The following is a 16,046-nucleotide window of genomic DNA, read 5'->3' as shown; positions in this document are numbered from 1 at the left end:
TGCTAGCTGTAAAATATATATCGCATTCTCCGGTTAAATGTGGACCGTTGTTGGCATGCTGTATTTTTTTTTCTTAGCTATCTAGTTGTTGGAACGTGTATTGAAGGGTTAGGATCTTTTCCATATCGAGGGGCCACCTATTATATCCACCGCTTGGATCTGAACCATGGGGCCCGATTTTACAGATAGAAAGCTCGAGATTGTGTGTTTCAGATGGAAGGGGATTGACTGGTGTACCAGCCACCAGCGATCTAGCTGGTGTGTGGGTACCTGTCGTGCGCTGACGAGCCTCCGAGTTGTGCAGACGGCTTAAAGGAGATCAAAGTTACACGGGCATCAAAATGATGCGTTTATTATATCCACACCGTTCATCCATTTTTTGAGATCACTTTAGAGTATGAGCCCAAAAATGAATAATATCCAAGCTTCAAATGGACCACTGCGGGATAATGACTTTCACCGTTAAAACACTCATAGGGCCCACCATAACGTTTCTTGGCCCACCTAGGTCTGAGAATACTGTTTTTTAGGTAGTTCTTTCACCGTGAAGAATCAGATTAGATGAATGGAACGGATGGCATCAAAAACACCAACGTGGGCCCTAGACAAAATTAATGATGGGCTCTCATCCCAACTTTTTCCAAGGTTGTGGCCTCCTTTAATTCTCGATGGTCATGATTTTTGGGTTCCATGGTAAATATGAGGCAGTGCACCTAATGGACGGGGTGGATCTATGAAAATTCCACCCTTGTGGCTCCTGGTAAGCGAGGTACGCAGGTAAGGGTCGTTTCAAAAGGGCAGGAAGGATCGTTCTCGCAAGCGAAGGACCGTGCATGACCCATTTTACACTGATCGATGGGCCCACCTCTGGAGAGCTGTGATTTCACGTTGGTTGTCCGAGAAGGACGCGGATTAGATACTGACAGGTTGAGCAGCGAGACTGGCTGCTGAAGTGACGTCACCAAGTTCTGTGGACCCCACCATGATGTATGTGTTGTATCCACAGCGTACATTCATTTGGAGATATTATTTTAAGGCATGACCCGAAGAACGAGGCATATCCAAATCTTTAGTGAACCCCACCACAGAAAACAGTGGAAAGATTGATGCCTACCGTTGAGACCTTCCTAAGGCCCACTATGATGTTTTTTCAAAATCCAACCTGTTCAAAAGTTAACAAAGACATTAGAGAAGGGAAAACACAAATATCAGCCTAATCGAAAAAGTTAAAAAAGACATTAGAGAAGGGAAAACACAAATATCAGCGTAATCGAAAACTTTTGTGGCCTTTAGAAGTTTTTAATGGTAGTGTCACTCTTCCCACTGTTTTCTTTGGTGGGGTCCACTGGAGTTTTGGACATGACTCATTTTTTGGATACTTCCTAAAATGATCTCTCCAGATGGATGGACGGCGTAGATACAAAACATACATCATGGTGGGGTCCACAGAACTTGGTGACGTCACTTCAGTAGCGGTCTCGATGCTCAACCCGTCAGTTGCCAATCCGCGCACGTCCGAGAAGTACAAAGCAAAATCCAAAAAAAGCAAATCGTCAACCTCATGGGGGGATGAAGCTTTGGCGACTCCGCATCGCGCAACCAACTACCCAACAGCCTCTCCATTCTCTACTCAACACCACCAACTCCATCCAAACAGCCTCAACTCCCAGCGGCGGGAAAACTAGCGCAATCTTAACCTTGATCAATACCACCAACTTCTCCCCGAATACCAGCGCATACTGCAAGATCCTAGCAGAATGCGGCGCCTCCAAATCCATCCACCTAAGCATGCAAATCCACGCCCATATCATCAAATCCGGATTTTCCCAAAACATCCCACTCCGCAACCATCTGATCAGCCTTTATTCGAAATGCCGGGTCTTTGGATACGCCCACCAGATGTTCGACGAAATTCCTCACCCAGATCTCGTCGCTTGGTCTGCTCTTATATCTGGGTACGCCCAGAATGGGCTTGGGGAGGAAGCAATTTCGGCCTTCCGTCAGATGCATCTGTCGGCTGTCAAGTGTAATGAGTTTGCTTTCCCAAGCGTGCTTAAAGCATGCTCAATTACATTGGATTTGAAGCTGGGGCAGCAGGTCCATGGCATTGTTGTTGTAACTGGGTTTGAATCCGATGTCTATGTTGCAAATACTTTGGTTGCAATGTATGCCAAATGTGGGCAGTTATTGGATTCGCGGAAACTGTTCAATGAAATTCCCGAACGAAATGTTGTCTCTTGGAACGCATTGTTTTCTAGTTATGTGCAGAATGAACGTTGTGGAGAAGCTGTGGCGCTTTTCCAGGAAATGGTTGTGAGTGGAATTAAACCCGACGAGTTTAGTCTGTCGAGTGTCTTGAATGCATGCACAGGATCAGAGGATTTACACCATGGAAGGAGAGTTCACGGATACCTGATACGGCTTGGGCATGCTTTGGACCCATTCGCGGCCAATGCACTTGTTGACATGTATGGGAAAGTAGGAGATCTTGAGGATGCTATGATGGTTTTTGAGAAAATCAATCAACCCGATATCGTTTCGTGGAATGCTGTTATTGCTGGTTGTGTTCTTCATGGACATCATGATTGGGCACTGGAACTGATGGGTAAGATGAAAGGATCAGGGGCGGTTCCAAACATGTTCACTCTATCTAGTGCTCTTAAAGCTTGTGCGGGATTGGGGATGAAAGAGTTGGGTAGGCAGATAAACTCCAATCTAGTCAAGATGGGTTTTGATTCTGACTTTGTTGTGGGTGTTGGGCTTGTTGACATGTATTCAAAGTGCGAACTTATAGAGGATGCAAGAAAGATTTTTGATTCCATGCCTGAGAAGGATATGATTTCATGGAATGCTATGATCTCTGGGTATACTCAAAATGGGGGTGACAAAGAAGCTATTTGTCTCCTTTCTGAAATGCGGAAAGAAGGATTTAGTTTTAACCCCACCACTCTATCTACTATCCTTAAATCCACTGCGAGCTTGCAGTCAGTTGATGTTAGTAAGCAAATCCATGTGCTTGGTGTGAAATCAGGCTTTCGGTCTGATATTTATGTAATAAACAGTCTCATTGATGCTTATGGGAAATGTAGCCTGATAGAGGATGCTAAGAGAATTTTTGAGGAATGCCCTTTTGGAGATGTTGTGTCCTTTACGTCTATGATCACAGCTTATTCCCAATGCGGGCAAGGGGAGGAAGCTGTGAAGCTCTTCTGTGAAATGCTGGATAAGGAGCTGAGGCCTGATCGGTTTGTGTGTAGCAGCCTTCTCAATGCTTGTACAAATTTATCAGCGTATGAACAAGGGAAACAAATTCATGTTCATGTCTTGAAGTCGGGGTTCGAGTTGGATGTGTTTGCTGGAAATGCACTCGTTAACATGTATGCCAAGTGTGGAAGCATAGAGGATGCGGGCCGTGCCTTTTCCGAGATACCGGAGAGGGGGATCGTCTCGTGGTCCACAATGATCGGTGGGCTTGCTCAGCATGGGCATGGAAAGGAGGCTCTTGATTTGTTTGATCAGATGCTTAGAGAAGGTGTGATTCCGAATCATATCACTTTAGTCAGCGTTCTTTGTGCGTGTAACCATGCAGGTCTGGTGACAGAGGCCAAACAGTATTTTGAATCGATGGAAGAGCGATTTGGGATTGAACCAATGGAAGAGCATTACGCATGCATGATCGATCTTCTTGGACGTGCGGGGAGACTGAATGAGGCGGTGGAGCTCATCAACAAGTTGCCATTTGATGCAAATGCTTCAGTATGGGGCGCACTTCTTGGAGCTTCCAGAAACCACAAGAATTTTGAATTAGGCAGACGTGCAGCTGAGATGCTTTTCATGCTCGAACCAGAGAAGTCAGGAACCCATGTGCTTCTTGCAAACACGTATGCTTCAGCGGGAATGTGGGAAAATGTTGCTGAAGTTAGAAGACTGATGAAGGACAGCAAGGTGAAGAAAGAGCCTGGGATGAGTTGGATTGAGGTGAAAGACAAAGTCCATACCTTTATTGTAGGGGATAGAAACCATTCAAGGACTGAAGAGATCTATGCAAAGCTTGATGAACTGAGTGATCTAATGAGTAAAGCCGGATATGTACCCATGGTGGAGATTGATCTTCATGATGTGGACCAGAGTGAGAAGGAGGTGCTTCTTTACCACCATAGCGAGAAGCTCGCCATAGCTTTTGGGCTGATCAGTACTCCGCCGGGGGCTCCTATTAGGGTCAAGAAAAACCTTCGAGTATGCAGGGATTGCCACACTGCATTCAAGTTCATATGCAAAATTGTTTCAAGGGAGATTATTGTTAGAGATATCAATCGGTTCCATCATTTCAGAGATGGGTCTTGCTCCTGTGGGGACTATTGGTGATATTTATGGCAGTTTTGGGTCCTTTAAAGCTTATTATCTTTCTTAATCAGCTTTGAAATTCATTAGTCCTATCGTTTCAAGACACCTGGGATCTGCATGTCCGATTAAGTAGAGCTGTATCCTATGTATCCCTGAACTCTTTAACAGCTAGATTTCAAAAATAGAAACCTGATTTATCTTCTGTAGCATTGGAGGGAATCTGCAAGTGGTGTCCATGGCTAGCTCGATTTTATGGTGCTTCATGAGACTGCAGTGGCAGAGTTGTCTGCTGTTCTTCATACCAAAAGTAGAAGATATATCCACATATCACATTCTTTTGTAATAATGATCTATCGCTACTGCAATTTTCTCCACATACAACAATTCAAAGGTTCTTGTTCTTCTTTTCCTATTCCAGTTTCGGTCCTTGTTATTTCTGGACATCCCTGTTATAATTCAGCGGTCTATTCAAGGGAAGTGGTTTGCAAGAAGTGGGAGATAGAAAATAAGGAAGTGTTTTGGAAGAAGTGGGAGATAGAAAATGCATGGGCTACAGGTAGAGAGAGAGAGAGAGAGAGAGAGAGAGGGTGTAGACTACATGGGTGCAAGCTACTTAACAGTTGTGCGTTTCTCATAAAAAAATTAAGATGACCAAAATGCCCCTAGAGAGATTTTAAAATCTGCAAAACTCATGGGTGTGGGAAAATTTGAACCCTGGTTGTAAGCAAGCTCATAAATTCAAATTACCTTAATACCATTCCCTATGTCTAAATCACCTCCAATGTTATTTTAAAATTCAACTTCATAGCCCTCTTAGAACTAATTGTGAATGAATAAAAAAATTTGAAAAATTGGATCTATGTCCAACAGATCACACCTACCAAGAAAAAATATTTTGTTTTGGTTTGACCTGTACTCACATATGAAATAGCTGCTGTAGAATCTGACCCATTTTCTCATCGAGTGAAGGGTACGAAATAAATCACACAGGTAAATCAATCAAAAGTACTATGTGAAATGTTTGGATTTTTTCCTCTTCCTCTATCCCTATCCCATAAGTATAACGTTTGAATCAATAAAGAACATTTTCTTCCTTTGAAATTATCCCTGGCTACTTGCTTCATGCTCAACGGAGATGAGCACTTTGTTTCGGGTAAACAAAAATGCCAGAAATTTACCAATCAGAAAATGATTTGCAGTTTTGCAGCATGGTTTTCAGATGGGTTTTTGCAAATTGAATTGTTCACCACTAATAAGGAATCAGATCTCCCCTTATGACCGATGCAGCTGTATTATTCCTGGAGGATAAGGTGCGTATTGGGCAATACTTACTGGGCACAGGACAATACATCACCTTGGTTTGCAGTAATTTTGAAAATCTAAAGGGACTGGCTATCTCAGGCTATGGTCGATGTCTTTGTGATCTTTTGGAAAAGACCCAATGCATGATCATCTACAGGATCTGCCCTTCTCGGTGGCATCAAAGAGGCATTGTGTGCCCCTCGGACCGAAGTGGTATTCTCAGGTCCTTGGCATGTGCAAGTGGGGCCTTGGTTTGTGCAAGTGATCTGAGCAATTGATATATTTGCCGAAGAGTCCGGATCCTCTGTTATTTGGTAAACAGGGATTCCCTGATTGCCTAATCCTCATTGGTCCACGTCACCACTCACTTGAAAAAAAAAAAAACTAAAAGAAAACTTCGGACTCCAAGCCATTATAAAAATAAAAAATAAATAAATAAATAAATAACAAAGGAAAAAAAAAACCAGAAAAAGAAAACGGGAAGGGAGGGAAAAGAAAAAGAAGAAAAGGGAGAGAGTCTCTCTCTCTCTCTCTCTCTCTCTCTCTCTCTCTCTCTCTCTCTCTCTCTCTCTCTCTCTCTCTCTCTCTCTCTCTCTCTCTCTCTCTCTCTCTCTCTCTCTCTCTCTCTCTCTCTCTCTCTCTCTCTCTCTCTCTCTCTCTCTCTCTCTCTCTCTCTCTCTCTCTCTCTCTCTCTCTCTCTCTCTCTCTCTTCTGTTGGGTCGTTTTCCTTTCTGGCTAAAAGGCGAGAGTTGTAGAAATTGCAGAAGATTTACAAGGTGAGTCGTTTTCCTTTCTGACTAAAAGGCGAGAGTTATAGAAATTGCAGAAGATTTACGACATTGGTATTTGAATTTTCATATATTTTAGTTGTGTTTTCCTTTAAATTTAGATTCCTGGGATCTTATTTCTGTGTCTTCATGAAATTACAAGATTCCGTGTTGGTATTTGAATTTTCATATATTTTAGTTGGGTTTTCCTTTAAATTGCAGAAGATTTACGAGGTTGGTATTTGAATTTTCATTCTCATTTGGACAGACATTTGGGTCCACTAGCAAGCTGAACTTAATGGAATCTTGGGGTCTATTTGGTTAGCTTTTAATCAGCCCTTTGGTTAGATTTTATGTGTGAATTTCAATGCGTGTCAATGCTGTAGGTGTATAGGATCTGGGCCATTCATCAGTTTCAACAGCTGTGAACGTGTTGTGGCCAAAACAACATCCAATGTTTAGGTGGCCCACCTGTGAACTGAATAAGAAACTAAAAGTAACTAACAGCTTGTAGAAAATGCTGCAATGGTGCAGGTTTGGGGTGAGAACAAAAAGGCCAAGTTGGGGGAGCGGATTAGGTGAGACCCACCTCACCCAAGACAGTGTGGCCCTTACCGTGGGGCCCACCTTGATGCATTTATTCTATATCCACACTGTCCATCTGTTTTTCCATATCATTTTCGGTCATGATCCCAAAAATTTTGCATATACATTTAGAGTTAGGCTTGGGCTGGACTATTTTGGCTCAGTTTGGACAGAGCTTGGCCTGTCCCATTCAAATGCGTACTAAAATTTGAAGATCCCATCTGCTTCACCAACTAACTGAAATGGATGTTCTTTTGTTCTAGAATGCTAGTTACTAACATCCTTTTTCAAAAACTAATTGCATGAAAGTTTTCCCTGCCTGTACTATATATGTTGGAGATCAATATGGCTAAGTTGTGGTCTCTTTAATTGGCAACTCACAGTCCCAAAATCAAATTGGTGAAACAATCCTAACTTTTGACTTATTGGAACTCGATTGTAAAATATAATCATACAATATTTGTCATTTTTTAACATTGAGTTAATCCCCACCAATCTTACACTTGGAAAATCAAATTAGTGTTTTTTTTTTTTTGCTCATTTTTAAACTGTTGAATTTGGTATGGCCTTGTACATTTGTTTACTGGATTTAGTTTATGGTAGGCTTTTGATTAATCGATTGGATCATGTATTAATTTACATGTCTCACTGTTTTGGTGTGGAATGCAATTTTGCAATCCAATATCAATTAAAATGTAGTTAAAAATGTGGAATTCTTTCTTTATTTTTTATTTGGTTCATCTAACCAGCGGGAGGCAGAAAGGAGTAATCGTTTGCATAATTTTGTATGAGTTTAACTATTCTCCTGCCCTATAACGAAGGTGGGCATGGAGGCTGAAAAACTCATAGAAATGGGATGTTGTCATCAGCTTCTTCTCTATTGCTTACCTAAGAGACTAGAGTTAAATAACAGCACTAATTGTTTTTTAAACATCCAACTCCATTTCTTGATTTTTTTAATTTTATTTTTTTTTGTTTTCTTACTTAATACACAACCCTTAATTTGTGAGTCCCACCGTGCATTGAATTTTGGCTCGCATGTGTCCCCATCTGAATAATTTACTCTCAGGCCATAACACAGTGGGCTACTCACACCTCCACCTCATTGTTGTTATGGTCCATGAGAAACTACCTATTTGCTATCTTATTCACTTGCTTTATTGCTTTATTGGTAGTATTTTAGCATGGATTTTGTAGGGACTTTCAATCAATCTGATTGGCCTGAAATCCCTTGAGGACCCACTCCTTTTTTCTTTGGAATGAGAGTAATAAGTGATGTTCCCAACTCCAATGAAAATACAACTACTTTCAAAAGCGTACATTTCAACCTTTGTAGTATGTAGTATGTAGTACAGATGCAAGACAGAGGATCAAACTTTCACTATTTTATGGTGTGCAGCTGACAGAGAGCGTGGCCTGCAACCTTTCATGTAAAGTTGCACCTTCCAACTTGTACATGCACTTGGACTCTCTCATCTGTTCTTTGAATATTTGGTATTGTTGGTCTTCTCAATTGGGTCTCATTTTGAACTTCTACATGCAATTGGATACTCTCATATCTGGCTTTTTGGAAATTGGGTATTGCTGGTATTCTCAATTGGGTCTTGCATTTTGAATATCTACATGCACTTGAACGCTCCCATATATGGTTTTTCGAGTATTGCTGGTTTTCTCAACTGGTTTTCGAGTGTTTTTCTTGTTCATTCTGGTTTTGATGAAGTCGTGGTTTGTTTAATTATAGTTAATGTGTTTATGGTGTTGGACGGAATGTATGATCTGGAGCAAGGCATCATGCATCCAAACATCTGGATTGACGGCAAGAGAATCAAATGAGGTGCTGAAGATTAGATGATCTCTCAGATACAGTAGATGGCCAACAATTGAAGAGTGATACAGAAGATGGCCAACAATTGAAGAGTTTGGATGACAATCTCATTTTATTAGGACTGCTCTAGGATAGCTCTCATGTGGAAAAATGCAGGCATGCCAACTAATGTGAATGAGATCCACATTGTCCATCAGGTACACTGCCTCATGCTCACCCTGGAACTCAAAAATTAGGCTGGCCCAAAACTTAGGTATGCCACACCATAGGGAAGGATTTGGATGTGGATGCCCACCATTAGTTGTGTGTGGGGCACACAAAAATGTGAAACTTCCCATTATGTGGGCATGGAAAACACTTTCCTATGTGTATGTTTGTCAATATATAATTAGTAAAGCTCTGTACAAACAAAGCCTCTCTATCTGCACCACAAAATGTGGCCACACTTGCTAGCATCTTACCTGCACATCAGGTAAATACCATAGCAATATCAAGATTAGTGGACCAAAAAATTACTTATAAATTGCCATCATGTCGCTTCCACTAGCTCCTGCTTGAGTATTTGTTGTAGGATCTATTCTGTCATCTATGAAACTATCATCATGCTCAGTGTTGTCCTTGTCATCTTCTTCATCCTCCAACACTTCTGCATCTGACGATACCCTGAGCAGAAACAACCATAAGTCAGGCCTCCATGAACTGAATACTTATTTTCCCATTTTGATACAGGAACTGCCCACAATCTCGATCTCAGCCTGGGGATTTCCCCCCCTTCTTTTGCCCATGGTTCGAAGGAGAGTGAGAGTTCGGCTGGCTTCCATTTTCATTGCAGCCCTTTTGAGGTGCCTGAAAACAGGAAAACTAGGGTAATCGACACATATGAGTTTTTATGTATGCCAATTTGATATCTGAACATGGAAAAGTGAACATTTTCTTACTACTATCTATTGCTAATGAAGCTTGTCTTATGACCCCAAATTTATTAATTTGTGGATGATGATGATGATGATGATGATCTATTGTTCATCAAGGGAAAATGATTTTTATCAGATCCTGATGCTTTTCCCATATACATGCCTAATGGAACATGCTATGCATAGCTAATATTTCTTCTTTAGAAGTTCACATCTGCTAGAACATTTCCCAAGTTAGTTTATCAACAGATCTAATTAAAAGCTTGTGAAACTAATTAGAATGTCAATCAATCTCATCTCTTTACAGGGTTCTCATCATTGATGGATACTTTGCTACTGCACATGTTACCTTTGTAGATATTGATTGATCTCTAACTGGTTTTGGGCCTTCTTTCCAACATGCAGATATTGAACCTTGTTGATGTTCAGTGTCATTCTGGAAGTCTACTTGTTAATTCATGATGTCTCACATAAAAGCTAGTTTTAAGTGACAGTTTTTCTATTGATAGGCTGACAACCCAACTTCAGTACATCAAAAGAAAGGAAAACAAAAAATAATAATAATAATAATAAAAGAAAAGAAAAAGAAAGAAAAAGAAAGAAGAGAAAGGAAACTATCTGTCCTCGATTCTCATCAAACTTTCAAGGAACACTGAAACAAATTCTCATTGTGTACAACTCAACTGCCAAAAAATTTGCCAATATGTTTGTTGATCTATGGCTGGGAATTATAATTTCTGAAGTTTCCTGCATGGTTGATTAGGCAGAAAGAGTGCTTTTGACTTTTAATTTTCTTTTTGGTTGTTTGAATTCTCTTTCACAGGCACAGATTCATCAACTCAATATTTGCCAATGCATATTTTTTTTTCTTTTGATTGTGGTATGACCAATTAATTAGCAGACTGTAACAATGATGTAACCATTCTATCTATCTAGCTAGCTACCTACCTACCTATCTACCTAACTTCAGCAACAAAACTATTTATGATGACTGCTATTAATGAAATTAGAACTATCTCCTTCGTGACACACGTGTCAGGATTTTTCTCATGCTATGGTATTTGTTCCCATAACTATCATCCAAAACTATTGGCTAAGGTTGCATGTGCCTCTTTATGTGGCCATACGTGCCACCTGGCTTGTGGGATATATGAGCTGTTGATCAGGTGAGCTTCACCATGCAGATGATCGGGCCCATAAATCAGGCTAGTCCAGTCATCTGGTGAGCCACATGTGTGCATTCAATGTGGGTCTTTGGCAAATTTCACTAAACCATCCATTGTGTTCCAGCATGTGTGGCCTGCCTGATTTTCAGACCAGATCATCTAAAGGGTAGAACCCTCTTGCATGGCTGAGATGTCCCTCACATGGTTACCATGTGCGGCCACGCGTGAGCTTAGTACTGCTATTGTGTTCAAACATCTCCTTATCTTCCAGTGACCCAGAAGTTGTAATACTTCTTTTTTTTTGTTAGCTTGTTAGTAGACCCCACTATACTTCACTGTTAGCCACCCCCACTAGGGATCGATACCAAGACCTCAAGTGTTGAAACGAGGTATCTTTCACTCAGTCTACCACTTGAGCTATATATCAGGGTGTCAGAAGTTGTAATACTTAATAAGGCATGTCGAGGTTTTATTCTCTCTTCCGTTTTGATCCTCTGCTTTCCAGGTTTTGTCTGGTTGGTCCCTGGCCTGCATTTACATCTTGGCTGTTAACAGCTGGTGACTAGGGTAAAGGTAAAGATAGGCCCATATGCTTATTTATAGGAAAATGACCAAAACAAACCCAGTTGCTCCTGTTGACAGGACAGTACCCAGAAAGAATAATTGTACTATGCTCATAAATTGTTAGTGCTATATAGATCAAGATGTATCTGTTGTGTGTGTGTATTGTCTTATTTTGTAGTGTTTATAGCATCTAAATATATAGATTCCCTGGCACACGCTCCCAATCAACAAGCCATACACAACTTTTTTATGCAATATCTTATTTTGTAGTATTTATAGCATCTAAATATTCCTTACTATTTCTACAAGTTTTAAATTACATCTATCAACTGTTGAATCCAATGAGGTTGAGCCTTTGGGTCAACCCAAGCCAGGTGAATATTTCTGATTCTTTTACCTTTGTAATTAGTTTTCATGATATCTCTGTTGGTCAATTCAGAGTAAATACATCACTAAAATGTTGCTACTTAGTGGGAGAGGTTGAGATTTTATTATACAAGCCAAGGTATAAATTTCACTTCCTTTCGCTTTTTTACCCAGATTTTATCATCCACTTCACTAAAATGCCATGCACTTCACGAGTGAAGTTACAGTGTACTGGCCCTGTATGACAGTGGCTTGAGCAGAAAAAACAGGCCCATCCCTTTTGCTTTTGAGTTGGCCATTTCAAGTTTGGGTGTTTGGATCTTAAATAAAAATGAAACGGTAATCATTTTGTTATTTATTGAGTAGTTTGTGCTTCTAAAAAAAGTCCTGTGGGGCCCATTGGTCTCTGATCTAGTCCATTGACCTGATGGACCAAACAGTGATGTGCTATCTCCCAGATTGAAATAATCTATGGTTTGTATCTTTGGACCATTTTTCGTTGAAGATGGAATGTTGCTGTAATTTTTTTTCTTCTCCCATCTATGTGATCGATTAAAAAAAAATCACACACAATTGATATTTGATAAATCCCATTGGATGTTTCTCATAATGCCATCTTGTGGATTTTGTAGGTACATTCACTCTTTCAAACCTAGGTATGTTTGGTGTTGATTGCTTTGATGCAATTCCGCCTCCAGGAACTGTTAGTCCATACTGAACTGCTTCCATTTGCAAGGTCCATTGAGATAAGAAAGTTTAGAAGTTGGTATCCCCTCTTCAATTGAGAGTCTGACTGCCAAATTTGCAATGGACTGTTCTGCAGGGAGCAATCATGGCCGTTGGAGCATCCCAACCAACTGCAGTTGCCACCAAGGATGGCCGGATTTGTGTGAAAAACAAAACCACATTACTTCTCTCTTTGTGCTAGATTTGAATCTGTTGGCTGTTGCACAGTGACCCGCGAAGAAGTGGAAGGAAGAGCTGCTGACTCTAGGAGTTGCTGGCAGTGAACCTGACATTGATGGAGAGGAAATTGCTCCTCTCGCTAAGGAGAATGTAGCCACTCCTCGAAATCTCAAGTCAACCGATACTAACCTAAGCTTTTTACAACTAACCATATCTTTGTAATTCATGGATCCGTTGGCTAGTCACCATCCCAAGATGGAAGCACAATATTTTTTGCTTATGGAAGTCCAATTCTCTTACTACGAACAGATGTAATCTTTTATGTATGCAACAAACTGATAGTCTTCTCGCCCCATTTCTAAGCATTGTCGGTAAGGTTATAGAGAAGGAATGTAATCTTTCTCCATGCATTCAGTTTTCTTTTGTCCCACTGTAACTTCTTAGACATGTAATGTACTAGCAAGATCATCTAATTCGCTAATATGACACCCACATTATTAAATTTTTGCCGTTGGTTTGATATGGATCGTTCATTCATTTGGTAAGGCCAGGGATGCCATGGCTCATTGCGTCATCACTTAATGTTTATGTAAAAACATTTCAATTGAATTATATATAATAATAATAATTACTAGCCTGCGCGGGTTGTCTCAAATTCATACAAAGACTTTTAGCGGCGCTTGTATAGACCTTTGTCGGCGCTTTTTCGTTATTAAAAGTGTCCAGAAATCGTACTTTTACCGAAGCTTTTTACGGGATGGACCATTTGTGTAGTGTGAATTGCAATTGATGCAGGTTGAGGCTGTTTATTAAGATGCTAATATGGAATAGTTCTCAGCAAAATGGTAAGCTAAATAGTCTAGTTTATCCTGGTAGTTGAAGATGCTAAGATAAATAGTCTGGTCCGTCCTAGTAGTTGAGGATGCAAGTAACCACAGTAAGGTATAGGTTCCTGAAAATTTATGGAATGAACGTTATTATTTAGTAACCATATTATCCTCGACTGATCATGGAATGAAACCCACTTTCGTTATTTATTTTATTGCATTGTATTGTCATGATTCAATTCAGCATCCAAACATGACCTTTTATTCACCAACTGACATGACCTCTTATTTAACTAAATTTTGTGACTTGAATCTACCTAGGTGACTATTACTTTTGCTTTATCACCTAAGTTGTTTTTTTTTTTTAATACTTTTTGCCAATTTCTTTTGTTCTTTCTTTTGAGGGTTTTAAATGAATGAAGATTGAAAACTGGAAATAGAAAAATAAACTATAATCTTTGCCAAAATAAACAACTATATCACATTTCGAAGTGAGATCACTTTATACTCACACAACCATATCATATCTTCAAGTGCAACCTAATCACATAGTTCATCAACTATATCATACCTTCAGGTGTAACCACATCACATTATCATACAACTATATCATATTCTCAGGTGCAAACTCATCACACTATCCATCAATCGTATCACATTCTCAAGCGGAACCACATCACACTATCACACAACCATATCATATGCATCCTCAAGTGCAACCTCATTATATAGTCCATCAACTATATCACATTCTCAAGTGGAATCACATCACATTATCCTCTCAACTATGTCATGCGCTCAAGTGCAACCTAATCACATAGTCCATCAACCATGTCATGCACTCAAGTGCAACCTAATCACATAGTCCATCAACCATATCATATCCTCAAGTGTAACCACATCACATTATCATGCAACTATATCATATTCTCAGGCACAAACTCATCACACTATCCATCAATCGTATCACATTCTTAAGTGGATATATACCAAATCACACTATCACACAACCATACCACATCCTTGAGTGTAACTCCATCACGTTGTCTATCAACTGTATTACATTCCTAAGTGGACACATCACACTCACACAACTGCATATCATATCCTCAAGTGTAACCTCATCACATAGTTCTTCAATTTCTCAAGTGGATATATACCAGATCACACAATCACACTACCATACCACATTCTTGAGTGCAACTCCATCACGTTGTCCATTAACTGTATCACATTCCTAAGTGGACACATCACACTCACACAACTACATATCATATCCTCAAGTGTAACCTCATCACATAGTTCTTCAATTTCTTTCATTCTCAAGTGTAACCTCATCACACTGTCGCACTACAATATCAATTTCTAAAGTGTAACCTCATCACATAGTCCATTAAATGTATCATATTTTCAAGTGTAACATGATCACACTGTCACACAACCTTGGATTATCCAACGTCATGACATAGTCCATCAACCGTATCACATTCCCAAGTGGATATCATTTATCACACTCTCACAAAATCATATCATATTCTCATGCGCAAATAATTCATCAACCGTATCACATTCTTCAATTTCGAATTACTTCACATGTCACACAATTATATCATATCCGAATGTGCAACCTAATAATATGGTTTATCAACTATATCATATTCTCGAATGTAACCACATCATACATCACGCAACCATATCATATCCTCTGGTGCAACCTCATCACATAGTACGATAACCATATCACATTTTCAAGTGGAACCATATCACACTGTCATACAACCATATCATATCCTCAAGCACAACCTCATCATATAATCTATCAACCATATCATATTCTCAAGTGGAACTACTTCACACTATCACACAATCACATCATATCATCAAGGGTAACCTCATCGTTTAGTCCATCAATTATATCACATTCTCAACTGTAATCCCATCATACTGTGACAATATCATATCAACGCGTCAAGTATAATCTCATCACATAGTCCATCAACTGTATCATTTCCACAGATGTATGAACCTATTTTGATATAGATTCTACTCTCTTACATGGTGTCTGCCATTTATTCCATTTATATTTGGAAATTTTCCAACCCTATAAAAAAACACAAAAAACTATTTATCTTACCTGCATTGGGACGCCTTCTAATAATCCAATTCATCAATCTCAACTAATTATTAGTACTAGTACACATTTCATGAGCTGGCATGCAAACATCATACAGCTTGCTCTTACAAACACAAGAACAAGCCATTTGGAAGTGAATTTCCTTTTCTACATCAGGAGCATTCCCTTGGAATTGTAATATTAGTGCATGGGTAAGGGAGAGTGAGTTAAAAGTAGATAAATTTAAATAGCCAAAAATCTTGATAAATATGATAACAATTACTCACCCTAAAATACCCTCTACGAGTTAACTTGGAAAAATAAATGTTTCAATGCACATTTGAAATCCATTTAGCATATTCAAATT

At 39.7% G+C, this 16,046-nt stretch overlaps 1 protein-coding gene, 1 long non-coding RNA gene and 1 other non-coding gene across 4 annotated transcripts; all 3 read left to right on the top strand.

Moving 5' to 3' along the window:
* Positions 1-1,513: 1,513 nt before the first annotated feature.
* On the top strand, positions 1,514-4,756 carry LOC131245533 (pentatricopeptide repeat-containing protein At5g04780, mitochondrial-like). The gene has a single exon (XM_058245058.1). It carries the CDS (start codon positions 1,570-1,572, stop codon positions 4,363-4,365), a length of 2,796 nt encoding a protein of 931 aa, XP_058101041.1. The 5' UTR covers positions 1,514-1,569; the 3' UTR covers positions 4,366-4,756.
* A 3,055-nt stretch (positions 4,757-7,811) lies between these two features.
* LOC131247747 (small nucleolar RNA snoR97) lies at positions 7,812-7,921 on the top strand. The gene has a single exon (XR_009172017.1). It is a non-coding gene; the product is annotated as a small nucleolar RNA snoR97 (small nucleolar RNA).
* A 973-nt stretch (positions 7,922-8,894) lies between these two features.
* Positions 8,895-13,222, top strand: LOC131245532 (uncharacterized). Of its 2 annotated transcripts, XR_009170907.1 has the most exons (5): positions 8,895-9,689; positions 10,904-11,292; positions 11,409-11,476; positions 12,466-12,536; positions 12,657-13,222. It is a non-coding gene; the product is annotated as an uncharacterized LOC131245532 (long non-coding RNA). The 2 variants fall into 2 exon arrangements; XR_009170906.1 differs by lacking the exon at positions 8,895-9,689 and having other exon boundaries at positions 10,647-11,292.
* The last annotated feature ends 2,824 nt before the right edge of the window (positions 13,223-16,046 follow it).

The sequence above is a fragment of the Magnolia sinica genome, chromosome 5 (genome assembly GCF_029962835.1).
Source record: "Magnolia sinica isolate HGM2019 chromosome 5, MsV1, whole genome shotgun sequence".
Classification (NCBI taxonomy): Eukaryota; Viridiplantae; Streptophyta; class Magnoliopsida; order Magnoliales; family Magnoliaceae; genus Magnolia; species Magnolia sinica.
The sequence above is the reverse complement of the archived record's forward strand: the minus strand, read 5'-3'. Positions and strand labels throughout refer to the sequence as shown.

Bases quoted from the DNA above. Each gene is read 5' to 3' on its own strand.
- LOC131245533 (XM_058245058.1), top strand. From the start codon at position 1,570: ATGAAGCTTTGGCGACTCCGCATCGCGCAACCAACTACCCAACAGCCT.